This window comes from Limanda limanda, chromosome 9 (genome assembly GCF_963576545.1).
Source record: "Limanda limanda chromosome 9, fLimLim1.1, whole genome shotgun sequence".
Lineage (NCBI taxonomy): Eukaryota > Metazoa > Chordata > Actinopteri > Pleuronectiformes > Pleuronectidae > Limanda > Limanda limanda.
In genome coordinates, this window is record NC_083644.1 from 5,312,358 (window position 1) to 5,339,532 (window position 27,175).

The window sequence follows — 27,175 nt, forward strand, 5'->3', positions numbered from 1 at the left end:
CACTCTTATTTTTATTTGTCCTTATTTACTTTTTTAATAAAAATCATTTTAGTATCACTACCCCTCTAAGGCACAACATGGGTCAAAAATGACCCGTATTCATTTCACATGTTATTTCATGCATGGCTGTGCTTCTTTGCTATATCTTTTAAAATCTATTTATTTAATCATTTAATGTTACAAAGTATTAATTCAAATATCTTGTTTTTGATTACCACAAATCATTATTTTCATTTTCTCTGTCTTAATTTTTGAACTAAAATGTTTTTTGTATTACTACATCAAGTTTACACACATGGGTCAAAAATGACCCATGTATGCAAGTGTGAATTTGATAGGAACCTTTGATTTGTAAATGTTTGTAGTTAGGAACATGTTTACTGTGGACAACTTTTTACATGCCACACTTGTCAGAACTACTTGTCAGAACTAAACGGGCTGCTTCTGCACATCTGATTCATGTACGTCTTGTTTTACAATTGTTTTACCTAAGAAAATATTTGATATCTTGTGAAAAGATAACTTCACATAAGATTTGAACATTGTTTCCCTCTACTGGTGGGTAAAAAAATGTGTCCAATATTATTAGCTAGCTGTTAACATATTCTCTTTCAGCTAGCTAATGTTAGCTTATGGAAGCTAGGTAAATTCTAGCTAACGATAGCTAGGTCAACATGATTTAGTTCTGACAAGTAGTTTTGACAAGTGTGGCATGTGAAAAGTTGTCCACAGTAAACATGTTCCTAACTACAAACTTTTACAAATCAAAGGTTCCTATCAAATTCACACTTGCATACATGGGTCATTTTTGACCCATGTGTGTAAACGTGATGAAGTAAAAAAAACTATTTTAGTTCAAAAATTAAGACGGAGAGAAAATGAAAATAATGATTTGTGTCAATCAAAACCAAGATATTTTAATGATTACTTTGAAATATTAAATGATTAAATGAATAGATTTTAAAAGATATAGCAAAGAAGCACAGCCATGCATGAAATAACATGTGAAATGAATACGGGTCATTTTTGACCCATGGAAGGGTAGTGATACAAAAATGTTTTTTATTAAAAATGTAGAAAGGGACAAATGAAAATAAGAATTTGTGATGATCAAAAACAAGTTAATTGAGGAATTCCTGAAATTCTGAATGATGAAATACATTTATTGCAAAGATATTTACAATTTAAACTCCATCGGGTCATTTTTGACCCATGTGTGTAAACTTGATTTAAAAATACAAAAACTATTTTAGTTCATAAATTATGAAAGATAAAATGAAAATAATGATTTGTGGTAATCAAAAACAAGATATTTAATGAATACTTTGAATATTAAATGATGAAATAATTAGATTTCCAAAAATATAGCAAAGAAACACTCAGCCGTGCATGAAATAACATTGAAAGTCAATACGGGTCATTTTTGACCCATGTTGTGCCTTAGAGGGGGTTTGCATAGCCTGTGTATCAAAGGGTTAAATGATCCTTGTGGTATTTTGACCAAAAAATGTTACAGACATTTCATTAAGACCCCAAGGAACCATATCAACTTGTGGTAAAATGGGCATAACATGTATCCTTTAAAACCGTCTGGATGTCTGCACACACATGTAGTTTGATGGAGGTTGAACCTCGAACACTGAAGTTACAGCAATTTCGCCCTGAAGAGTCAATCAAAATACAATAGGGCCTCCCACCGCTCGGTGCTCGGGTTCTTTCAAACACATTCATGTCAGTGTAATTTTATATTTCTGTCTTTACAAAGTGAGAACTAAATATGTGTGATAAAGGAAGGTCAGTGTTTGATTGACAGCTGATCTCTGTGCGGAGCAGAAACGTCACCACGACGAACTTTGATCAACAAACATGGAGACAAATAAGTTAAACATTTACACAGAGAATCTAAATCACTGCTTTTAATGACTCGAGTCTATTTGAGTTTACAGAACTCAGCTGTGGATCCAGGATAAACCCAAACTCCAGCATAGAGAGGCTGAGTGAATGTGGTCTGGACTCTGTGGAGGAGAGTCATGGTGTCAGAGACGCTGTAGAAGGACAGAACACCTGCACTGTGATCCAGGTACACTCCTACTCTGGAGGACCAAGGACCTGACACTGGAGTCCTGATGTTGTTGTGATAAAAGTTATATCTGTTTCCATAACAATTTAACATCCAAGAATTATCATTGTATCCAGATAAACATTCATCTGAGTATCCTGCTGTGCCGATATTCTTGTATGTGACTGCTACATCAACTCCTGACCACAACTCCACCTCCACCTCCACCTCCCAGTAACAACGTCCAGTCAGACTCTCTCTACTCAGGACCTGAGACCAACCAGTGAATCTGTCTGTGTGATAAGAATAAGACTGATCTCTACTCCTCTGTGTTACTTTTCTGTTTCCCTCAGATATTAACAGCTTTTGGTGTGCTGTGTTTGGATCCAGTGTGATTTCCTGTGAATATCTTAAGAAGTCAGCTCTGGTCTCTGGCTCTGTTTGTGGCAGTAAAACATCCACTTGAGACACAATCTGTAAAATCTCTGTCTCTGTCTCACTCAGAATGTCCTGTAGTCCACCTCTGACCTGTGACACATCTGCTGCCACGTCCTCAAAGTTCCTCAGAGGACGGATCCTGATGCTGGATGAGTGTGTAGATTCACTGAGTGGTAGGTGTGAGGGGTAGTTGTGTAGAAGCTGGTTATGATCCTCTGTGTCTGAGAGCTGCTTCAGTTCATGGACTTTCCTCTTCAGCTCAGTGATCTCCTGCTCCAGTCTCTCCTGAAGACGGATCAGCTCAGTGAAGATCTCCTCACTGTCCTCCACTGCTTTATCAGCAGAGCCGTTGATGGCCTTCTCCTCCTGTTGAAGCAGCTTCACATCTTTCTCTGTGTCCTTGACTCTCTGCTGTATTGTTTGTCTCCTCAGCCCGAGCTCTCTCTGCTTCTCAGTCCTTTCTGCTGCAGCTGACACTGTGTCGTGGTCTTTATGTTCCTCCACAGAGCAGAGATAACAGATACACTGCTGATCAGTGCAGCAGAACATCTTCATCACCTCGTCGTGACGAGAGCAGATGTTCTCCTGGAGCTTCTCCGAGGGCTTCACCAGCTTGTGCTTCTTCAATGGAGCTGACTGAAGGTGTTTTTCACAATCCAAACAGGACTTGGGTGCTTTCCGTTTTCTCCCAGTGCAGACATCACAGGCCACATCTTCAGGTCCAGCACAGCAGTGATCAGCAGGAGCAGCTTGGAGTCCAGTCTTCTTCAGCTCCTCCAGTGAATCAGCTAACATGGTGTTTTTCACCAGGACAGGCCTCGGTGTGAAGGTCTGTCTACACTGAGGACAGCTGTAGCTTCCTCTCTCCTCCTCTTTGTCCCAGTGGTTGTTAATACAGCTCTTACAGTAGCTGTGTCCACAGACAGTAGTCACTGGATCCTTCAGTAGATCCACACAGATCGAACAGCAGAACATTTCTCTGTCCAGTTGATTTTCTTGCTGCTCCATTTCAGCAGCTGCCAGTGACTGTAGAACAGATTAACTTCCTCTGAACAGAAACAGATCTCTGCTCCTCCCCCTCTCGTTCACTTCCTCTTTTTCCCACTTTTTGACACACTATTGAAAATAGCAACAGTTTGGTCTATCGCTATCACTATAATAGATCTGTTCAGGTCAAAAACACTCTTTTCTCTCTTCAGATCTTATAAATCTTTCACCTTTACATCTAAGACATCAAAGGATTCTAACATCAGTGACACTGAGACATTAAAGCAAACTGAATAATTATTTGGTTAATTAATCCTTTGAAGTGTTCTTTTATATATACAGCTCACTTGAGCTGTATATTGTTAAGCAGCCAAGAGCAGTTCATCAAAGTTTAAAACATGTCACTTCCTGTAGCCAGCAGGTGGCGCTGTAATGATGAGTCAATATTGATATGGATCTGATCAGGGCAGGACTGTGAATGTGTGAAAGATGTTTGAGGCTGAAGGAACAATGCACAGTGGAGTTATAATAAATCCCTTTTTTTGGCGAATCATCAAAATGTCATGCCAGGGTCACACCGTGTGATGAAATCATATATGCCGAGGTAGTTTATATCTCCATCTTGTTGAGATGACAGAAGTTGAAGTTGATCTAATGGAAGCCCAAGCACAAGTTCATCAGACTCATTTGTTTGTCATGAAAAGACAAATGTCCCTATCGATTTTTGTACTTGTCGGACAATCGTAGTGCCGGGGCTTCACTCTAGGGGGCACTAGTCAGTTAGTTTGTCACGCCCATTCCTTAAAACCATATAAATATCTTCGGGGGGGGGGGGGGGGGGGTGGGGCTGTTGTTACACAAAAGTATTTTGAGGGAGACTGAAGCATGAACACTGAAGTTACAGAAATTTCGTGTTTGACGGCTAATTGATGAACTTTGATGCCACGCCACTAATATGGTGTCTATAATCTTATTCTTACATTATCAATGTCTTGAGACACTTTTGACACAGTTTGACATGGTTGCAGTCAGTGATGAGGAGGAATACTTCCAAGTGTAAGATGTTCCAAAAACAAAACATTTCCTGTTGCCACCAGGGGGCGCTGAATTTAATTAATAATTTCTGTGTAGATGTCATCAGGCCGGGACTCCTGTCTTACATGTCTAGTTTGGACTAGATTGCACCTTGTCTGCCTGAGATACAGAATAACGTGTTTTGATGGCGTTAAATCAAAGTTTGACGCCACGCCAGGATCACACCGTCTGATGAAAACTCGAAAGTCGAGGAAGTATATATCTCCATCTTGTTGTGATGACACTCGTGTCCATATGAAATTGATCTGATGAAAACCCTGGGACAAGTACGTCAAAGAATTTTTTTTGAAAACTGCCAAAATGGCCACTAAATCCAAAATGGCGGGCTTCCTGTTAGGTTTTGCCCATTGCGACTCTAGACTTTGTTTTTGTCTAGTCATGATACACCTGGGCTACAATTTTTGTGAAGATCGGTGAAAGCTAACTGAGGGGCTTTTCCTTAGATGGCGCTGTTGGCCACGCCCATTTCAAATTACTCGAAAATACAATTACTTTTCAGGGGTTTTGAATTTGAAAGTTTGGTAAGAATTTGAGTGGCTAGGCCCTGAAAAAGTCCAAAAGGGAAATACAAATCCTTCAAGATACAATAGGGCCTCCCCCCGCAGGTGCTCGGGACCTAATTATTGTTATAAAATAATATCTATCGGGCTTTTTTCATCAGGCCAGAAATGCTAATCATAGCATCACTTCTAACTGACCTGCAGTCACAGTGGTCAAACTGGGATGGAGAAAGGAATCACCGGACCAGATCCACACCTGTGAAATACAACAGAGCAAGCATAACTCCTCATAACTTCTATCGTTTCGTTGTTTGTTGTTGTTGAATCCAGAACAAGATGAATGATGATTCATAAAACTTGTTTTCTTCCCCTGTATTTCTGTATCCCATCACTTTAAGAGGTGGGTCAAACACAGGAAACTGGGCTACAGAGTCTGTGTATTAAGTTTTATATTCTATTTAACCAATCTAGATATTAATGATTCATGTAATATTATGTAAGAACTGAATACTTATCAGCTGTGTGGTGTTATTTCAATAAATCTATTATTAAAACCTGTACAAATAACACATGTAGTGGTTATTATGAAGAGGATATAACACATTTTAAAAAGCATGTAAATCACAATATCACAGCAGTCTCTTTTCTAAACATATATTTTTTAAAAGCTTTCCCGTTTCTAGTATATATTCAATTGTTTTATTCACTTTTACTCTCATTTAACTATAATAATTAATAATAAATTGACAACTGTTATGTGGGGGGGGGCTCATCAGACATATTGACTGGTTGTTCATCTTCTTTCTCCACATCTTCTCTTCAACCTCCGTCTCAACGTTGCGAAAAAGCCTCGGATCTCCTTCACACCTGACGTTGTTGACATCTTTTTGTTTGTCGCTACATTGTAAGTCATTGCAAATGTTGTTTGTTGGTTGCAGATAATAGCAGTAATTGAAGAAATGCAAGTGGTTCCGTGTATTTGCGGGTTGTCCTTCTATGTTGGGTTTATTTGTGCAGAGAGAAAGGAGGAATTTCTTCTTTTTATTTTGGATAAAATGTCTGATATAAACCTTCTTCTTCTCCCTATGATCTGAAATGTCTTTGATAGCATCTTTTAATGTCTTCTTCATCCCTTTTCGGTTTATTCGTGGGTGGCAACCAACGTCAAAGTGCTTCCCTGCCAGTGAACCGAGCAGAGAAGAAGAAGAAGAAGAAGATATCAAGGTTCATTACTGCCATCTGCTGTGTCGTCTTCTTCTTCTCTGCTCGTCCCACCAGCAGGTTTGATGTATAATGTACCAAGATGCATTGGATCTTCAATGAGGTTATGCTTGGATCCGCATTTTTGTTTGTTTGTTTAGCTCTTGAATATCCAGTCGTTCCAATCTGAATCTCTACGAGTAAATGATCTGATAACTGCAGCTTGATGCTGGATGCCAATAAATCGAACAAAGAAGAAGAAGATGATCTGCAATTGGATTTATTCTGTGTGATTGAAACGCGGCTGCAAAAGAATGAATATGAGTTTGAATGAATCAACCCCCCCCTTAGCTATGCTAATTCTCATATTCCTCAAAGCAGAGGCCAAGGTCTCAAGGTAGCTAGAGCTTATTTGAGCGCCTCACTCTCGTCTGCACAAAATCATATTCACTTTTCACTCATATTTAAGCATCAAATCACATAATAACACTAAAGTAATCTAACTTTCCCAAGGTGTGACTTGCATAGCTCTCGTCTTTTGTTTTGCTGTTGTAACCAATAAAATCAAAGCACTCAAGAGATCATAGACTTTATTTTGACTTGCAGAGGATACAAGCAAAACAAGGAAAGAGCTTTCCTTAAAAAAACTGAAAAGAGTTTTATTCCAAAGGACTCCAGTATTGATTTTTGTTGTTATTATTATGATTATTATTGACCTGTCTTTAATATTGTATAAAGTTTGATGTCATGTAGTACTACCTGTATTCAGAGATATCCCCAATATCTATATGACTATTTTTTATTATTATTCAGAAAAATAAATACATACTAGATGTATATTTGGCACATGAAGCCGTTGACTATATTCTTTGTCTCTTTTATTTCATTTTATTTTTAGTGTTTGTACAATTTATATAGAGAAATAATATTCTGTAGTTTAATATTGTGTAATAGTCTTGACGTGATTTCATAATAGGAGCCATGCTGGGTAATTCAAATTCAGATCAATCCACTATAAACAGTTTGTGCTTTGATGTTTCAGTCCAGGTCACATAATACAAACAACAGTCCTTTGATAGTTTGATTACGCCTCTAAATTCCAGGTCAAAGCCAATTGACTTACATACAAACTTTTGTCAAATTTACTTTTTTAGGTAAGAAAGACACAGCAGTAGTCTGTTCAGTAAATACAGTTTTCTGTTCCTTGTTTCCATTTCCTCAAACCTTAGGTATTTACTGAACGGGGATTTTACACCGTTACTAAGCAATAGTGAAAAATGTATTAATGGCACATGTCAATGTCAACTCTATTCATAGAGCGCATTTAAAACAACTGGTTTGACCAAGAGCTTTACAGAGTAAAAGGTACAGCAAGAAACCTCTAAAATATGAATGATCATAAAACAAAATCCGCTGGGATAAAAAACCGTGCACATCTGGAAAAGAAGACCAGAGAGGAGAGATGTTTTTTAAGATATTGTTAACATTTAAATAATCAATCGACATATTAACCAAACTTTTAATTCCTCAGGGTCCATGTTGGGTTCCGGGGAACTCAGCTCCTCCAAAGTCTCCATTTGAAGTTCATCTCATGTAAATAACAACAATGAAATGATGTTCATCTTATGTAAATAACAACAATGAAATCATGTTATTTCGCAGTGTGAGTGTTTGCTTTCATTTTGTAGGCTGGTAAACAACCTGACACGTGTCACCTCTCACCTGCCCTGACTCCCCCCCCCCACCACCCCCCCACCACCCCCCCACCCAGTACTCCCAGCAGCAGCACCTGTCGTCCCAGCATCCTTTGCGTGTCCAATATGGAGGAACTGGCGGTGGAGGTCCGCGGCTCCAACGGGGCTTATTACAAGGTAAATACCGGCTTGTCCTCGCCTTGTCCCCGGGGACAGGCCGCCTCAGGGTGCCGGGACATCCTCCGGAGCGGGTCGGACTCCCGCTGCGGGTTCCGAGCCGCTCCGGAACCACGTCGTTAGCTTGTACTAGCCATTGCTAGCCGGAGTTAGCTCGCTAAGCTAGCATCGGGGTTGGGGCTAGCTCTCGAACCAGCGACCTTTTCTCTAAACATTCAAAACCGGAACTAACACGAAATCGTGTCCGATCAGTGGAAACTCGTAAATATTAAAGTTGTTATTTACTGAGCTCGATGTTAGGGCGGTAGCTTCCTGGAGCTAACAGTTAGCATGCTAGCTAGTTGACGTCAGGAAGCTAAATGCTGGTTTATTCGGGTAATTGGCTCGTTTAGCTGCCCCGGGATTCGAACCCACAACCCTCCAGTCAACATGTGTGGTGGTAACGTTGCTGGGTTTCTGGCCATGACAGTGATTTTCTTGTGAAACTATTATTTGACACCACATCATGCCCAAGCTATTTTCTGTGTGTGTGTGTGAGCCAGCTGTTCCTTGTCAATCCTGCCCGGCTGCCATGTCAGTGGGGGGGGGGGGGGGGGGGAGAGTCACCGACACCAGGGACTATTTCTAGACTTGCTGTGTAAAGTCTCTTCTCCTCTAACTCCTCTCTCTCATCCCCTTTGCCACACTGGTTCCTCCTTTCCTTTCCTTTCCTTTCCTCTCCTCTCAGTTCAGGCCTCATGAGTCACTTGGTCCTCAGCCCTTGTTTGAGTTGAGAAGCTGAGATTCAGTGATTCTGTAAAAAAACAACAACTTCAGCAATGTCCTCCTGTACTTTCTGTTTCGATCTGGTTTCATTTCAGCCTCACTCGCTCGTCCGTGTAACTGATCTGTGGAAGACGGCCTCTCGCTCCCATATTCACAGCAAAGAGTTTTATGGAATCTGAACCTTGTGAGGACATAAACCTCAAAGACTGGGTCACAGATCATAGTTTAAAAGTAATTTCTTTAAATATACTGAACAAGTGGTTATAAATTAGTTTTGTAAGGAAACTATAAGAGATAAACTAGACCCAGTGAAGTACATTTTCAAGCAAATATTCCAATTGATCAACTATCAGAGAAGTTGCTGATTATTTTTCTGTCAATTGACTCATCGTCAAACTTCTAAAAATCATATTATACTCTTAATTATTTAGACATTTTTTTTATTAACTAACTCAGATTGGATCAATATGACAATTGGTGGGTATTAGTGTCAGTTGTGGATAAAGACCTGGTGCAATGGTTCCCTTAAATGTACTTCTTTTTAGTTTTATAATTCTGTTATTATCTCTTTCTTTCTTTAATCTCATTTCTATCTTGCGTGTCTTTTATTTCAACTTCCTCTCACACGGTTTTTGCTTTCTTTTTATACACACTTGTTTTGTTCCTCCGTTGCAATGTTTGTAAAGCCCTTTGGCTCAACTCTTTTTTTAACACACTTTATAAATACACCTACTTGACTTTGTGATAAGGGAGGAACACAACATCCAGTTCATATTGTGTTTTTGTGTTTTGTGTCACTAGGACACAGGCTGGTTTTATTGACCATTAGCTAAACTCCAGAACACTTAGGACGTCTAATTGCTGTATTTCTTTGACCAAGTCAACGCATAACGTGAATTGATAATGTGTAAAACACAGGCAGAGGAATGTACTCCGCTTGCTTTGTGCTGCATGCTTCAGCACTTAATAGCAGCCAGACACATTTGGCATGTAACACATGGCTTGTACCAGCACAGCACACCCAGAATATCCCAACGAATTCCCCCGTCCCACTGGGTGTGGAGCCGTGCAGATTATTTTAGTTTATTTGCTCAGGCTTCGAGGTATCTGTAAATACACGTTCCACCTCTTTAAGAAATTAGGCGTGAGTGGAACTTTATTTTTGGAGACTCAAAGAATTGATGAATGACATCTGAAAGAACAATAACATACACAGAACAAGTGGTTATAAATTAGTTTTTGTAAGGAAACTAGAAGAGATAAACTGGAACCAGTGAGTTTTTAAGTACATTTTCAAGCAAGTATTCCAATTGATCAACTCTCAGAGAAGTTGCTGATTATTTTTATGTCAATTGACTGATCGTCAAACTTCTCAAAATCATATTATACTCTTAATTATTTAGACATTTTTTGCAAAATACTATATCAATATGACACCGTTAACTGTTTTGCATTTAGCTTTTCACTTTTTTACTTCACTTTTTATATCTTTTATCTTTTATATATTTTTATTCAGAAATGTTTATCTCAAAATAAATGCTACTTTGTATAAATATTGGTAAAAAGTGAGTAAATAAGAAGTAAACAGTGAGTAAATATATACTGGTTTCCCATTTTTTATTGCTCTCCTATGCATGTTGTATTTATTGCGTTTTTATGTTTCTATGTTCATTGTTTGCACCAATAACCAGAGCAAATTCCTTGTATGTGTGAACGTACTTGGCAATAAAATACTTCTTCTTCTTCTTCTTCTTCTTCTTCTTCTTCTTCTTCTTCTTCTTCTTCTTCTTCTTCTTCTTCTTCTTCTTCTTAACTCTTTGTTGTGTTGCTTCCATGCACATTTATCTGTATCAGCCAGAAAGGTATTTAGTGTATAAGGAGTCAGCTAAAGAACTCTGAGAGAGGGAAGACAACACTTGCTGAGGGACAGACAACAACACAGAGAGAACAGTCGTCTTTCAGATTTTGTATTGACTCACCTTGAAGCTCTGCTCCTTGCAGTTTCTGCAAATTGTTTGCAGATCCTTTATGTCCTTCACAAGGTTTCTTTCATTTTCCTCCGTGTTAAACTCTTCACTCCAGTCAGCTCGATGTTCTTACAGCTGTGTGTGTGTCTGTCTGTCCTGCAGGGCCTTGTCAAAGACATCCACGATGACTCTCTCACCATTGCCTTTGAGAACAAGTGAGTGGTATTCCAGCTGCAGTCTTACATCACGTCAGGTGCAAGATATTTAAGACAAATGTTGTGAGCACCATTTTTTAACAAGGGTGGAAACTACTGTTATATTTTCAGCTGGCAGCCAGAACGGCAGGTGCCCTTCAATGATGTCAGGTTTCCCCCAGCCGCCGACGCCAAGAAGGAGATCGGGGAGATCAGGGAGGGCGAGGAGGTGGAGGTGAGGAGTACACACATGTGGTCTTTCTCTTCATTTGACTTTCTTGTCTCTCTCTGTCGGTGGTCTTACTCTGTCTTCACCTCCTGGCAGATCTTCTCCAGAGCCAATGAACAGGAGCCCAGTGGTTGGTGGCTGGCTAAAGTTTGCATGATGAAGGGAGACGTGAGTGTTAATCATAATAAAGCTTTTACACCTCACACTCAATGTTTACATTAAAATAAATGCTCTTTAGTTTTTCAGCATTATTATAAAAAATGTACGAGTTTTGTCACTAAAACATTGTTTTTCTTGACTGACTTGAGGATAAAAAACCTTTTTACTCATAGATTGATAGATGGATACTTTATTAATCCCGAGGGAAATTTAGATCATGTCATAATTGCGCTATAATCAATATGCTCAAATTAATTTCACACACACTTGTCTGTGCTTTCAGTTCTATGTGATTGAGTACGCAGCGTTTGATTCCACCTACAACGAGATCGTGACCTTTGAGCGCGTGCGTCCAGTCAACCCCAACAAGGCCATCACCAAGAACTCCTTCTACAAGTGCTCTGTCCCTGTTCCTCAGGACCTTCAAGAAGCGTACGTACAACACGACAAGCTGGACAAACCTTAGTCCTACAGCTTGTGTATTTCAGGATTCACATACTATTTATACTTTTGATCGGACTTTTAAAAAAGTATTTTGTTGATCTCGTATCACAGGTGCCAGAGTGAGAACGCCCATAAGGAATTCAAGAAGGCCGTGGGAGCTCTGACTGTGTCTTACTGCCCAGAGACCAGCCAACTTGTGATTGTGGTAACTGCTTTAATCCTGTCGTCGATGTCTTTGTGTAGTGGACGACTCTTCTAAGTCGTCATCCACAAAGAAGCAGCTTCATGTATGTTAATAATTCATTCTTTTATTTTGTGTTTAGTCCACCAATGAGACGACAGTGAAGCGTGTGTCTCTGCTGAGTGACATGCACCTGCGCAGTCTCAGGACCAAGCTGCTTCTGATGTCACGCAACCAGGAAGCGACAAAACACCTGGAGGTCAGTTAGTAACCATGGAAACCACCTTATCATTGAGGTCACGTAGGAAGCTTAGTACCCAGTTAGCAATCACATGATCATCATGTACCACATTCATTTGTGTTTTATCTAAGTACAACTAGTGTTGCTCTACACAGTCCTGTGTCAGGCAGGTGGTTGTGGGTTTTCAGCTCTTGTAAACTATGATAACACATAAAAAATACATATTTCAAATGATTAAAGCTGTGTTTTTCAGTCAAGTCAAACTGTCACATGCCTCTCCTTCTTTGTTCAGAGCTCCAGGCAGCTGGTGTCGTCCTTCCAGGAGGAGTTCATTGTGAGGATGGATCTGATGGGTCTGGCCATCGGCACCCACGGCAGCAACATCCAGCAAGCTCGCAAAGTTCCAGGTGTCACTGCCATCGAGCTGGATGAGGAGACCGGCACTTTCAGGATTTACGGCGAGGTAGGGTGGTGCCTGAGAAACGTATAATATGGACACATTTGAACTTGCTTATGGTCTTAAACAATCATACCTGGAATATACTGATGCTTCCGTCTGACTCTGCCTGTGTTTTAGTTGAATATATAATGAATAAAGTCACTGGGTTTTCTTGTAGAATGCAGAGGCAGTGAAGAAGGCCAGGGGCTTCCTGGAGTTTCTGGAGGATTCTGTCCAGGTGCCAAGGAACTTCGTTGGTATGTAGACGAGCACATTTCCTGCTTGAGATTGGAAATCCAGAAAATCTCTTTTTACCAGCAGCAGTCACAGAGCAGCCGAAAATCAGATGCTCTGTGTGCTGTGCTTTCTATATGTCTGTTTGTTCTCCAACTTTGAAAAACTCTGAAACCTTTTACTATATTAAGTGTTTTGTATCCTGGATCTGATCCTACTGACTATTATTCTATCATTTAAAAATGTTTTCATCTGTTTATATATTTACATTCTTATATTTCTGCCATAATAATGTCCAATGTTTTACTTTTAATTGTTTCCTATTTGACTTAAATTCTTTATTTTTTAACTTGTTGAGCACTTTATAACTGTTTTAGGTTCTATGTAAATTAAGGTGATTATTGTCATCTGTAACTTTGTAAAATCCCATCACAATTTTATAAATTCCAAAAAAATAACCATGATTCAAATACCATGGTTATTTACTCTATATTTACTAATTTAGTTTGATTTAATACTTATATTCGTGCTTTCAGTTTGTTGATTAATCTTTTTTTTTCACTTACAACTGCATCTTCCCCTGCCCTGTTGTCTGCAGGCAAAGTGATCGGTAAGAATGGAAAAGTCATCCAGGAGATTGTGGACAAGGCCGGTGTGGTGAGGGTGAGGATCGAAGGAGACAAGGACAACAAGGACAACAAGGACAACAAGGACAACAAGCAGCCCAAACAGGACGTAAGTCTCCTGCAGCAGCGTGTTCACTGCGGCTGATAAAGCTGCTTGTCGGGAAAAGATAACCACCAGTTTCACACAACTATACAAATGATGAGTCAATCCCATACTAACAGTGCGTTGTCTTTTTCTGTTTTGGTGACACAGGGAATGGTCCCCTTCACCTTCGTTGGTACCAAGGAGAGTATCGGCAATGTTCAGGTGTTGCTGGAGTATCACATCTCATACCTCAATGTAAGGACAGTACGAATGTGTGGGTGCTTGTGATGCATGTTTATTTATGTTATCATATTCGGCAAACCTTTCTAATGCTAACCAGTGTTTCACTAATGATAAGCATGAATTGATGATGCATGTTGGAATAATCTGCATAGACACAACCTAACTCGCATCTATTTGGCTGTACACACCGCTTCATAACCCAACATAAAATCTGAAAAAAACATGCTGCTTTGATTTGATCTTGTGTATATAAAGTGATATCAGATGGAGGAGTATAAAGAAAACCCAGTCAATAATGATGTGTAAGGCCTGGGTAACAAAACAATATCAATAATAATTATCGCAACATAACCAAAGAATTGCAAAATGTTTTGTTTGTCGTTCTCTGCTCATAAAGAAGAGATGAAAATCACGAACTTCAATCTAACGAAAAAGATTGCCTTTACTTATTTATGTGCTCCTCTAGATTTCAGGCCTCATTATTTAAATATGTCTCATCCTGAATTGGATCCTCGGTGGGAAACGCTTCGACTTGCACCTAATGTAAAAACAAAATCAACTTGCCAAAAAAGAACAGAAGCCATTTATTTATGTGGCTACTGTTTCTGTCATCATCTTGTCAATACATTAAACACAAGATGATCTTTCAGACTTAGCGATCCCTTGATCATATTGTCAGATTTGTTGAGATAAATCAAAGTAACATGTTGCAGCATCTGTACAACCAGATGTGAAGTTTTCCACACATATTAATACCACCTGTGTTGAAGTTAAATTCCACCTCGAAATACCTGATTATTCTTATTTATCGTGAATCACACTTAATGATAATCATGACCAATGATCACTTTGCTGCTCTGTGGTGTGTATTTGGCTGTGAATGTTTATGCATGTGCATGGTCTGTGCCACGTGGGTGTGTTTGTTGTGTGTGTAGGACGTAGTGGAGCTGCTTTCAGAGGGCCAGCGACTCGAGGAAGAGCAGAGGCTGAATCTGGATTTTACACAGGGAACCAGCCTAGCAAGATTCAGAATAAGCAACAGCGCGCACACTGGATGTGATATAGATGTGTGTATGATAACTAGGGATGCACCGATCCGCTTGTTTCACCTTCGATACCGATACCGATATCTGAGGTTTAGTATTTAGTACCGATCCGATACCGATACTAATTAAACAGTCGGACTCCCCTGGTCCGCACCAGTTCTAAGTCAGCTGCTAGGCACCAGCCGAGGGAACCCCCCGCCTGAACCGTAGCTGAGGTGATTCGCAAGAAGGGCCCGACACGCGTCCAGAGTCTCCGCCGCCGACCGCCGTACCCGGTCCCCTCCAACGGCCCGCCTAACCCTAACCCCCGGACGCACCCCCCCCCCAGTTTGCTGTTAAACACAAAAGTCACACGGGGGAGCCGATCCTTTCGCTCGCTCCATTTTGTAAACACTGTAGGCTCCGCACGGCGTGTTGCTTGCGTATGACGTCACTCACAGCGCACAGCATAGAATTACACTGAATAGATCAGCCGATATGGATCGGCCCATTGTCACCGATACCCGATCTAGAAATTTCTTCAATATCGGTACCGATACAAATATCGGATCGGTGCATCCCTATTGATAACTGCATGCTGACCAGTGATGACCTCTCTTGATTTCCTGAAAATGCTAAATTATTATAATCTCATCTACCCTTTCTTTCTTTTCTCTATGTCTGATTCTTTTGCACTTTAATTTAACCTTTTTGATTATTTCTTTTTCGCCCAGGAGGTGGAGGAGCTTCGTCTGGAGAGGATGCAGATTGACGAGCAGTTGCGTCAGATCACCCAGAGTCAGAGGGCGGAGAGAGGAGAGAGGGGCGAGAGAGGAGAAAGGGGCGAGAGAGGAGAGAGGGGGGACAGAGGAGAGAGGGGGGACAGAGGAGGAGCGTACAATGCAGATGGCAGCGCCTCCTCGTCCACCGTACACGCCGGCCGCTCCTACAACAGTCGTGGTCGTGGACGCAGAGGCAACGGCTACAGCACTGGATATGGTAGGCACCTCTCAAATCAGCTTATATGCTTCCAGACACTGTGTTGAAATAGCACAAATTATGAAATAAAAAGTTCCAGTATGTTCACGTCTGTCCTAACTTCTTCTCTCTGTCTTCTTGTGCATCTGCCTGGGTTCAGGTACCAACTCAGAGCAGTCCAACGCCTCTGAGACCGACTCCGAGCGCAAGGAGGAGCTCAGTGATTGGTCCCTGGCTGGGGAGGACCAGGACAGGTGAACAGTTTATAACTATTGAAACCATAGATGTTTAAACATGTTCATCTGCCATTGAAGGAAGTTTTTGTAGCCTGATTATCTCTTGTTAAGTAGCTATTGATTATTCGTCAGTGGATGTTTTTCATTAGGTGATTCATTACTATGATTGCAGCAGGACTGCTTCACTTATAGTATTGAAAAAATGTTTACCCTCATCGATGCTGCTAAAAACTTTAATCCTGATTATGTTTTCTTAACACTTGACATCTATTGCACTTCTGTCCGTCCTGGGAGACGGATCCTCACATGTGTCTCTCTGAGGTTTCTACATATTTTTACCTGTTAAAGGGTTTTTAGTAGTTTTTCCTTACTCTTGTTGAGGGTTAAGGACAGAGGATGTCACACCATGTTAAAGCCCTATGAGACAAATTGTTATTTGTGAATGTGGGCTATACAAATAAAACTTGATTGATTGATTGATTAGGTTTCGTTATGAATGGATCAGTGTGAGATTTTGATTGGTTTACTAACTGACTTCCAGGGACAGGGAGAGAGGCCAGCGGCCACAGAGAGATAGTCGTCGGAGGCCAGGACCCGGCAGAGGCCGTGGAGGAAGAGGAAGAGGAGGAGGAGGAAGAGGATACGGCAACAGTTATGGTAAAATAAAATATCATACACTTTTTACAGTTGTTGTTGTAAAAAATAGGCAGGAAGGCAGCCTAAGTAAACAATAGTACTCAGTAATAAAGGCTAGTGGTTATGTTTTCACCATGTACTTTTTTATGCCCCCTTGTTGGTGTTGAGAAGAACATGAGATCTTTCAAACGCCTTCAAGAATTTTTGATTGATTTATTTGATAAAGATGAACTGATGTCCAAACGGTCAAAGGTCAACTTCACTGTGACCTCATAATGAAACCACTTTTTATAGCCTTCATTTAATGACATACTTCAGGAACAGATTTTAATCATGTTTCCTGGAATTTAACTTAAGGCTGTAAATGTAGTTTGATCTTTTAATTCTTCAAACTCAACGTGGACTGAACGATGAACCAGCACCAATTGAACAGAGATAGATTTGCGGCATGTGAACGTGGCTTTAGAGGACACACTGTGTAGAGAGGAACTACCACACACCTTTCACTTTTCTTAAAAGTAGGTTTGATTCATCTAAGTGTAACTTTGCCTGTCTCTCTGCAGCCGGGCCCCAGGGCCAGGAGGATAACCATGCCTACGGAGTCCTGGAGACCAACACGGAGACCGACCACACAGCCGATACGGATGCTAGCGAGTCCAACTTGCCTACAACCCGCCGCAGAAGGTCTCGGCGACGCAGAACTGACGAGGAGGCCACAATGATGGACGGCATGAGCGAGTCGGACAACGCCTCGATGAGCGAAAATGGAATAGGTATGGAAGTCACTCGAGCTATAATTAAAATGTCTCTGTCATGGTTGTCATAGGATGCTCTAAACGTTTCTCTCTGGGAGTCGACTGTTGCTGTGAGAGTTTCAGTTAATCAGTGTGAAATCAGTCAGTGCAGTTTAATGTCGGTGTCAAGCCCCAAATCAATCGCTGTCTTTGTGATGACCCAACAACCCGTAGATGACCCGGAAGCTAAATCTCAGCGTCGTAACCGTAGTCGACGTCGCCGCCCCCGCCTGCCTGAGGAGAGGCAGCCAGGTAACCATGACAACCTCCAGTGTGCTCACCCCTGGTCCTTGCTCTGAATGGCTTGTTGAGAAAGTTGAACACCAGGCCTCCTGTTTGCTTGTGTGTCTCCAAATTACTAAACAAAGACTCCTCCCATAACGGGTTAGACAGTAAACATCCTCCATCCTGCATCCTCCCTGTGTTATTTTGGCCTCATAATTCTCTACTAATAACTCAGCCACAACTTGTTTTGCGTCGTCATCTACACAAATATCAGTCAACTTTTCGCTCAACTTGTGTTACTTTCTAAAAAGCTGACAACCATGCCTGCCTTTCACAGTGATCACACAGGTGTTAACATTCCTCAGCTCGCACTGCCACCACTGTTTGTGTTCTGCTCAGAGAAGGAGAGTTAAGATCATCCTCATCGTGATGACGTTCCAAACATGGGGCAGATTTGTTATGAGCTATGCAGCCGTCTCAGCATCTCGGCTTCTGTCTTATTCTTACCATGGTTTTTCTCTCCTCTTGTCTTGTGTGTGCAGTGACTGTGGCGGACTACATATCCAGGGCTGAATCTCAGAGCAGACAGTTGAGCTCCGACACCAAGAAGAAAAATAAGGATGTGGTAAGTACTCAAGTGATCAGATTGTTGGCAGACCAGAGTTAACCTTTATAAAAGCTCTTAGAGAACGACTATTATGTATTAAACTGAAGGATTTTCTCCAAATTACTTGGGAGGTATCTTGAGATTATAAACTTTTGGAGCTGATTGGTCAATGTCAAGAAAAACATGGTCCAAAAAACGACTTTTACTAGATAACTTTAATTAGGGTGAGAATCTAAAGCATCAGAAAAGTGGGACAGTAAAAATTTCTTATGAGTCAGAAAATTATGTCATACATAGTTTAAAAATGCATTTTTCTAGTTATCTCTGCATCCTATTGGACTAGATACAACCTGAAGCTCATATAAATACATAATCATATTTTTAAATTAAATATTTATAGGGCTGGGCAAGTTAACTCGTTTTAATCGAGTTAACTCAAGTGATGAGTTAACTCGATTAATTATTTTATCTTGCATTAACTCAGGTTTGATTATTTATTGTTTTATTCTGAAAGTCAGGCTTTTATTTTGTGAAAGTCTGTTGCTGACTGCTGCAGAACAGGAAAAAAGAAAATAATTGGCGGATAAACAATCGAGTTAACTCATCACTTGAGTTAACTTGATTAAACGAGTTAACTTGCCCAGCCCTAAATATTTAGCATTGCCTGATGGCCCCTCTGATCACCCAGGGTCCCTCTATTTAATGTAAATCTTGCTTTTTGATTCTTTTCAAAACGTCTCTGTGCCGGTTGTCTCTTCAGGCTCAGGTGGACGCCATCGCTGAGCACAGCCCGCCGTCTCCCCCGGCAACCACCAATGGCTCCAACAACAGCGACGCCGCTGCGGCCGGCGAGGGCAGCATCAAAGCGCCCAGGTCTCCCAGCGAGAGGCCGGCCAAAGTGTCCTACGAGGACCCGAGCCCACAGCCCGCCGTCAACGGACTCTCCTAGTCAGACCGCATCAAAGGAAATGGTTTCAAATATTTGAACACGTTTGGCTGCACTGAATTTAATCTCACTGTCTCTAGAGCAGCCGTCGTCTAAATACAAAAAGCACTGTTCTTTTTTCCCTTTTACGTTACGAATATTTGAAACCTGTTTCACTGTGCAAGTTTTAGAGGTTTAACCCTAAAAAAAAAAACCATTTTACATGTGTTCTGTTCCAACTATCCACTTTACTACATTTTTTTTTTACAATAGTTCTTCCTGTATGAGCTTGCCAAAGATAGTCAAACACACTCAGACGTACATACATCTCTATTCTACTGTTCCTCTCAGTCCCCTCTTCATTGAGAGCTCAGGGGGAGGTCGGACTGAATGCAGTATTTGTAAAAAAAAAAAAAAAAGACGCAGACAGGGATTCGGTTCGAACCCGTGACTGTGGTATGACTTCAGCAGTTGTGTTTTTATCGGTATAAATAACATCATAGCAGGGTTTTAGAATAAGAAAATCATGCCTTTTAACAGGCAGACGCAGAAAGATGCTTCCACACCCGTTTTCAGGATGTTTTATGAAATCTGAAGTCGTTTGGAACTTCAGCGTTCTGCATGAGCAGCGGCTCAGTGCAGGCAGGTGTGTCGGAACCCCCCCCCCAAGTATGTAAAACATACACGTGATCAGCTGTTGTGCCTTGAGAGTAGATTCAACATGTCGTTGCCTGGCTCTGCGCACCATCTGAGATCCTGCTCACTCGTATCCGTGTCACTCGGTCGCCTCCACCTGTCCCAGTGGAACCGGAGCAGCCGACACCGAGACCCTGGTAGGATTTCAGAGGCATATCTTTTTTAATTCAGGTGTGTCTATTCTTAATGTTTGTGGGGCAAATGAGTCCAGTTATCCGAGTTTGACGTTAGCTGCTTTGTTTTTCAATATGCAACCACTTTGGTCATAGAAGACAAATGTTATTACAGAGTGTCTGGAGAGGAAACAAACAATGGAGGAGTTGTTTTCTTTGCACTGAAACTTAACCTTTTTCTTTGTTTAAAAAAAAAAGAGTTGATTGTAGTCGAGTCTGGAAAGTGACCTGTTACTGTTTGGTGCTGGACAGAGATGGAGTGCTGGGTTTCCTGGAAACATCTCGTCGTTTAACATCTGCGTTTTCATCAATTAGGACATGATGCTGTTTCCTTCCAGAAATCTACTGGAATTAACAGATTCAAATCACGTTGTTTGTCTTTTGGGATTCCCCCCTCTCCGGTTCCCACTGAAACAGAAACCCTGTCGCAGCAGCAGGAACCAGACGAGCCGGGTGTTCGAGATGTTTCTGGAAAACCGAGCAAGTGTCATTTTCACGATTCTTCCACAGACCAACTGGTTGGAAACTGGTCATGACTGTTCCATTTAGGAAGGAGATTTATTTGGTTTATTTATTTAAAAAGTGTACAGTATTTAAAAAAAACAAAAGGAAAAAAAAAACAAGAGAAGCTCTTCATTTTCTTGACACTAAACAACATGTTGCCGAGGGGTTTATTTTGGAGACATAAGACAATTTGGACTACTGAGGGTTGTGACATCCAGTATGTTTTTTTTAAGGATCATTCTGGTTGGTTGATGTGCAATATGTTTTGTATGCAGGTAGTTCTTAAATAAACTTGATCTTCTGTATAGATCTAAACCCGAGTGTGTGCTCTGTTGCTGCCACATCACTTCACTGGAGCATTTTCAATTGGACTCGGATCAGTCACTTCACAGTCCAGCCGTCAAAATATTATATTCATCAAGATACAACTTCAAAATGTATTGTTTGGCAGTTTATTCATATCGTGTCTTAACAAATTGTGATCCACTGATCATCTCCATGTACTCAGGCTCCGCCCCCTCTGCTGTGGCTGCAGGTTCGACTCCCAACTTGCAGCCCTTTGTCTTCATGTCTTTCTCACCCATTCACACTTTATCTGTTCTTTCAATTAAAGCAATGATTGCCCAGATATAATACGTCTATGTAGATGTAAAGAGTTTCTGTTCACTTTCATTGTTCCTTCAATCCTGACTGGTCACAAGAGAAATCTCCCAAAGCTAAAATGATGCCGGACAGTATATAAGTAAATCAAATCAGAGTGGGTGTGTTCCCTAAGTGCAGTGTTTGTAGTGTGAAGCAATTATTTTAATGTACAAATCAGAATATGAGTTGTTTTGAAAAATACAACTACGAGCTTAAGTTCATTTTCTGAAAGGTTCACAAAATAAATTTTAATACAATAATGAGGGAGGGCTCTGGTGACAATTTGTACAGTGTGATTTTATTTGAGAACAATCAGTTAGAAAAGTGTTAATCACTCAGTCAGCTCCAGATCAGGAGCAGAGTGAAATCACATAAATGTCAGACCAGCATCTTCATCTCTATTTCTTCATCTGTCCATCCATCAGATCCTTGGCTTCATTTATCTTTGCTGCGAGGTATGGAGATCCGCCTGGGAAGCACACAATCAAATGTATATATCCGTCTCTGCAGTCATGCTAAACACAGTGTTTACATGTTAGAACAGACTGAAAAACGTAAAATATTTAATAGTAGTTAACAGCTGATACCAGAGATTTATCATAACTTCTAGAGTTTCTTCTCACCTCGATCTGGATGGTTCAGGATCATCAATTTTCTGTGGGCTTCTCTGATCTTCATTTTATTGGCCGTTGGACTGGAAAACAAAGATACATCATCAATTATTAAGGTAATAATCTGTCCAGAGAGGTTCATTTGTTGCACATTTTAAAACCAGAGTTGACAAATGTGAGAAATATGAGAAGAAAACAAAATAATTAGTTAATAAAACCAACTTAACTTTGCCCAAAAGCTAGAGAAAACGTGGGTCTTCAGTTTACCCATTAGTATGATAATATAATAATTGTCAGTCGTAAACTGTTACAAAGTGCTGTGGCGACTCCATCAAATACATGATCGCCTCAACTTCATCTGCACTCAGTGTTGTGTGTGCTGTGGAAAAGAGTGAACACGTACCTGACGCCTAGAACCAGGGCAGCTTCTCTCTTGTTCATCTTTGGTTCAAACCCTCCTCTGTAGAACCCTCCTCCAAAAGCCTGTAACAGGTATTCAGCAAAAAGCTCACATCCTGGATCCATACTCGCAAAATCACGTATTATAAACTAATTTAAAGTGAAATGAGGGATCAAGAGAAATCTATCACACATGCTAGTATTTACAGGTACGAGCTTGTTTCCTACTCACCGATGTGGGGAAGCTCTGAATAGCTTGTTTCATCTGAGGCTCCATCTGCTTCATGGCCTGCATCGCATAACGGCCTGAGAGACAAGGAGCAGTGAGAGATACATACATCAAGTTCAGTTTATTAGGTACAGCTAGCTAAAAGTAAAGCAGTCAAATACAGCAGATCTGCAACAACCTGACCTTCATGAAGATTATAGTGTTTTACAGATTCTACTCGGTTCATAGTTTGAACCTTATAACATCCAAATGTCGTTCAAAAGATTAAATATACACTCAGGTGTTTATTAATTCAATTCAATTCAGTTTGTATAGCACCAGATTATAATAAACATTATCTCAAAGCACTTTACATATCATCCAGAGAGATGTTTATTCAAGTGTGTGTTATGTTGAAGTGCTTATTTGAGGCTTTACTGTAACATACAGGAATATATTAGTTATCTAGTCTGTCATTAGAAAACAGAAATGAGAATTTGATCTGTCCTGAAGACAACATCTGTACAGATAAACACACGTGTGCCAGATGTGTCTTCCTTCTACGAGAGCTTGTTCTTCTTAAACCCATTTTTATAGACTGTTTTTATTGTTTCTTTTTCACCTTTTATTTGACTTGTTCATTAATTTGAATTGTCATATTACTGCTTGATGTTCAAGTTCACGTGACACAGATCTATATATATTCATTTCATTTGAACACCTTGTTTCCTCGTTACGTTGAATCCTGCTGATTGTTATTTCTCTTACATTTACTCATCTTTGCAGACTCTGTTTTGAAAGAAGTGCTTTCTAAATACAGTTAATAATATCAGATATAAATTAATAACAGGTTGTTACCGACAAACCCAGCAGCAGCCAGAGCCAGTCATTTAAATGTTTAAGGTTTATAGATTATTAACTATTGTTTCAATGGCAAATGGTCTTGATTTTCTCTTGAAACTTTAACTAAAAAATAACATTAAGTCTTTAAATTAAGCCCAGTAATGATCTGATAAACCAACTTTTACAAGTTCAGGCAGTGGAGTGGTCATCATTCATAATCTGCCATCACTTATATAATGATTTTATTACACAGATGAGTCTGGTGAACAAACCCTGATGTGTTTTTATTATAGTTACAGTAATTCTTGTGAGTTTTGTTTACAAGTGTTCCACTTAAAGATGCAGGAAAAAGGTAAACACATTTTCTATCCACTTTTTGATGCTCATTAAAACACGAGCTTGTGAATTGACGTCCTTGAGCTTTCTGATAAACACGACACCACCACCTGTCTTTTCTGTGAGTGATGATCGACCTGTTTCATAACCATTCATACACAAATGCTCAAAGAACAGTTAAAAGCTTATTTTTAACTATTTACTAGATCTCAAGGCGACAAATTGTGTCATTTGAAAAAAACCTGAATAGGTAAATGTTTTATAAATACATGAATACAGTTCATATGAGATATAAATAAATAAAAGGTTGTTACCGACAAACCCAGCAGCTGCCAGAGCCAGTCCCGCTGCCACCACGGAGCTGGCCTGCACGGGGACAGAGAAGTGAGACATGAGGACAGATGAGAAGACATGAGGACACAGGAGGAGACATGAAGAGACATGAAGAGACACATGAGGACGCATGAGGAGATATGAGGAGACATGAGGAAACATGAGGAGATATGAGGACACATGAGGAGACATGAGGACACAGGAGGACACATGAGGAGACATGAGGACACATGAGGACACATGACACATGGGGACTCATGAGGAGACATGAGGAGACACATGAGGACACAAGACATGAGGAGACATGAGGACATAGAGGACACATGATGAGACACATGAGGACACATGAGGAGACATGAGGACACATGATGAGACACATGAGGACACATGAGGAGACATGAGGACACATGATGAGACACATGAGGACACATGAGGAGATATGAGGAGACATGAGGACACATGAGGACACATGAGGAGACATGAGAGGACACATGAGGAGACATGAGGAGACATGATGAGACACATGATGAGACACATGAGGACACATGAGGAGACATGAGGAGACATGAGGACACATGATGAGACACATGAGGACACATGAGGAGACATGAGGACACATGATGAGACACATGAGGACACATGAGGAGATATGAGGAGACATGAGGACACATGAGGACACATGAGGAGACATGAGAGGACACATGAGGAGACATGAGGAGACATGATGAGACACATGATGAGACACATGAGGACACATGAGGAGACATGAGGACACATGATGAGACACATGAGGAAACATGAGGAGACATGAGGACACATGATGAGACACATGAGGACACATGAGGAGATATGAGGAGACATGAGGACACATGAGGACACATGAGAGGACACATGAGGAGACATGAGGACACATGAGGAGACATGAGGACACATGATGAGACACATGAGGACACATGAGGAGACATGAGGACACATGATGAGACACATGAGGAGATATGAGGAGACATGAGGACACAGGAGGACACATGAGGAGACATGAGAGGACACATGAGGAGACATGAGGAGACATGAGGAGACATGAAGACACATGAGGAGACATCAGGAGACATGAGGAGACATGAGAGGACACATGAGGAGACATGAAGACACATGAGGAGACATCAGGAGACATGAGGAGACATGAAGACACATGAGGACACACGAGGAGACATGAGGACACATGAGAGGACACATCAGGAGGATTCACAGAAGATCAACATGCAGCAAACTGCAGCTGGGACGTCAACACGTCACATGGAGTCTAACTCGAGCTTTTCCTAGTTTAACAGAATCAAAACACTTATTATAACTCAGTTAAAGTTGGTGACGCGGCTGTTTAGAGCCGTAAATCAAACGTTAGCTCGGTTTGGGTCCTGTCGTGATCTCAAAACACACACATGACTGAAGCTAACGTTAGCTTAGCCATGTGGAATGACCGTTACTATCTCCTGTTTGCTGGTTGGATTCCTCCGGAAGCCACTTGCAGGTGAGCAGTGCATCCGGGGGAAAGCGGGTCGCAACCCACCATGTCCGTGTGTTCAGGTTCGAGTCCGCTGGAGATCAGGATCCGAGCGTGTGACCTCTCGTCTCCATGTCGCCCTGCTCCTCTGTTTACACCGGAAACGGAAGCGGACTGTCGTAAAGCAGCAGCTGTTGCCAGATTTGACAGAAGCTGCTCATCATCAATACAATTATATATCCCCTAATAAAATCTGTTTATGTAAATGTTCCCTAACATGTAAAAAATAAAATCCTTCAAGAAACACAGTATTGATATTAGTGAGTTATGTTCTGGGGCTACAATTTGTACAAGTATGTTTGTTTACATTTTGTAAAATGAAATGTGAGCAATCTCATTCCTATGTATTAATGCTAACACTAATAACTATCGATACATCTATTTAATACTGAAGAACATTTAAAACCAGTTCTGAAGTTGGTTTAACTTTTCTTGATTTCTTCACTGGTTTATGAAGATTTCTTGAAGACAGACATTATTATGATTGTGATGTCTTTGCAAAGATTTAACGCAATGGCTAAAGCAGTTTTTTTTATTATTGCACCTGAATAAGATGAGATGAGATGAGATTAGTTAGGATAAGTTAAGATAAGATAAGATGAGATGAGATGAGATGAGATGAGATGAGATGAGATAAGATAAATTAAGATAAGATGAGATGAGTTAAGATAAGTTAGGATAAGATAAGATGAGATCAGTTTTTCTTATCCAATGCTTGGGAAATTCACTTGTTACAGCAGCAGATGGTCAAAATAAGGTGGACAGGAACACACCTGAAAGTACAACATTGAAAAAATAGCCAATCTAATTATATTAAAAATAAAACTTAAGTAAAAACACAGAGAATATGTACACAATATACTGTAACGTTCACTACAGATGGAAATATCATTTGTAAAGTAACATAATTGGATAAAGTGCAGTGCTATGGGATGATTGCATGATGATGTATACTGGGAATTTTGTATTAGGAGATATTGAATTAAACATATACACATTTATATAAATTTAATTTAATGTGTTTTTATGTATAAATATATAAATATGAATAATCTCATAGTACCATATGTTGTAACTATATAAAGATGTTTGTATTGAAATAAATAGGTATAAATTCCCAATTGTGTACCATTGATATGAATATTAAAATGTAAATATGTACCTGTTGACTGTCTCACGTAAGCAAACTCCCATGTTAGCAAACTATTAGCAAACTGTCTTTTGTTAAGACTAATGAGTAAACTTATATTGTGCCTGGTTCTCTTGGATGGAGCTAAATATGAGTATATATGTATATAAGTAACTTAACACTGTTTGTATTAAAGGTGATTTCCAGCTCAATATTTCTAGATTGAATCATTTGGGCTAAATTTAGTTTAAAAGTTAGTATTGAAATGATTAAGGTTTATAGATTATTAACTGTTGTTTCAATCGCAAATGGTTTTGATGTTCTATTGAAACTTTAAATACCTTAAAAAATAATATTAAG

The 27,175-nt window shown here is 40.2% G+C and overlaps 3 protein-coding genes across 5 annotated transcripts; 1 reads left to right on the plus strand and 2 right to left on the minus strand.

Moving 5' to 3' along the window:
• Nucleotides 1–1,923: 1,923 nt before the first annotated feature.
• LOC133010927 (E3 ubiquitin/ISG15 ligase TRIM25-like) lies at nucleotides 1,924–3,526 on the minus strand. The gene has a single exon (XM_061078591.1). It carries the CDS (start codon nucleotides 3,503–3,505, stop codon nucleotides 1,931–1,933), a length of 1,575 nt encoding a protein of 524 aa, XP_060934574.1. The 5' UTR covers nucleotides 3,506–3,526; the 3' UTR covers nucleotides 1,924–1,930.
• Nucleotides 3,527–8,087: 4,561 nt separating this feature from the next.
• Nucleotides 8,088–21,071, plus strand: fxr1 (FMR1 autosomal homolog 1). Of its 2 annotated transcripts, XM_061077577.1 has the most exons (18): nucleotides 8,096–8,150; nucleotides 11,045–11,097; nucleotides 11,209–11,311; nucleotides 11,402–11,473; nucleotides 11,748–11,896; nucleotides 12,020–12,113; nucleotides 12,232–12,348; nucleotides 12,623–12,793; nucleotides 12,948–13,026; nucleotides 13,602–13,738; nucleotides 13,883–13,969; nucleotides 15,717–15,981; nucleotides 16,121–16,214; nucleotides 16,738–16,853; nucleotides 17,396–17,605; nucleotides 17,801–17,878; nucleotides 18,394–18,476; nucleotides 19,219–21,071. In XM_061077577.1, the coding sequence occupies exons 1-18, from the start codon at nucleotides 8,100–8,102 to the stop codon at nucleotides 19,405–19,407; spliced, it is 2,148 nt and encodes a 715-aa protein (XP_060933560.1). In that variant the 5' UTR covers nucleotides 8,096–8,099; the 3' UTR covers nucleotides 19,408–21,071. The 2 variants fall into 2 exon arrangements, with proteins under 2 accessions (XP_060933559.1, XP_060933560.1); XM_061077576.1 differs by lacking the exon at nucleotides 17,801–17,878 and having other exon boundaries at nucleotides 8,088–8,150.
• Nucleotides 21,072–21,674: 603 nt separating this feature from the next.
• Nucleotides 21,675–25,785, minus strand: dnajc19 (DnaJ (Hsp40) homolog, subfamily C, member 19). Of its 2 annotated transcripts, XM_061077578.1 has the most exons (6): nucleotides 25,693–25,785; nucleotides 24,110–24,161; nucleotides 22,641–22,714; nucleotides 22,413–22,492; nucleotides 22,022–22,092; nucleotides 21,675–21,867 (listed from the first exon to the last, which is right to left on the minus strand). In XM_061077578.1, exons 1-6 carry the CDS (start codon nucleotides 25,693–25,695, stop codon nucleotides 21,797–21,799), a joined length of 351 nt encoding a protein of 116 aa, XP_060933561.1. In that variant the 5' UTR covers nucleotides 25,696–25,785; the 3' UTR covers nucleotides 21,675–21,796. The 2 variants fall into 2 exon arrangements, with proteins under 2 accessions (XP_060933561.1, XP_060933562.1); XM_061077579.1 differs by lacking the exons at nucleotides 24,110–24,161; nucleotides 25,693–25,785 and adding an exon at nucleotides 23,475–23,496.
• Nucleotides 25,786–27,175: the final 1,390 nt, after the last annotated feature.

Coding starts and splice junctions, on each gene's coding strand:
- LOC133010927 (XM_061078591.1), bottom strand. CDS start 3,505: ATGGAGCAGCAAGAAAATCAACTGGACAGAGAAATGTTCTGCTGTTCG.
- fxr1 (XM_061077577.1), top strand. CDS start 8,100: ATGGAGGAACTGGCGGTGGAGGTCCGCGGCTCCAACGGGGCTTATTAC. Junction 11,474..11,747: donor TTTGCATGATGAAGGGAGAC/GTGAGTGTTAAT, acceptor CTGTGCTTTCAG/TTCTATGTGATTGAGTACGC. Junction 13,027..13,601: donor GGTGCCAAGGAACTTCGTTG/GTATGTAGACGA, acceptor TGTTGTCTGCAG/GCAAAGTGATCGGTAAGAAT.
- dnajc19 (XM_061077578.1), bottom strand. Junction 22,493..22,640: donor TTCAGAGCTTCCCCACATCG/GTGAGTAGGAAA, acceptor TACCTGTTACAG/GCTTTTGGAGGAGGGTTCTA. Junction 21,868..22,021: donor CCTGAACCATCCAGATCGAG/GTGAGAAGAAAC, acceptor TGTGCTTCCCAG/GCGGATCTCCATACCTCGCA.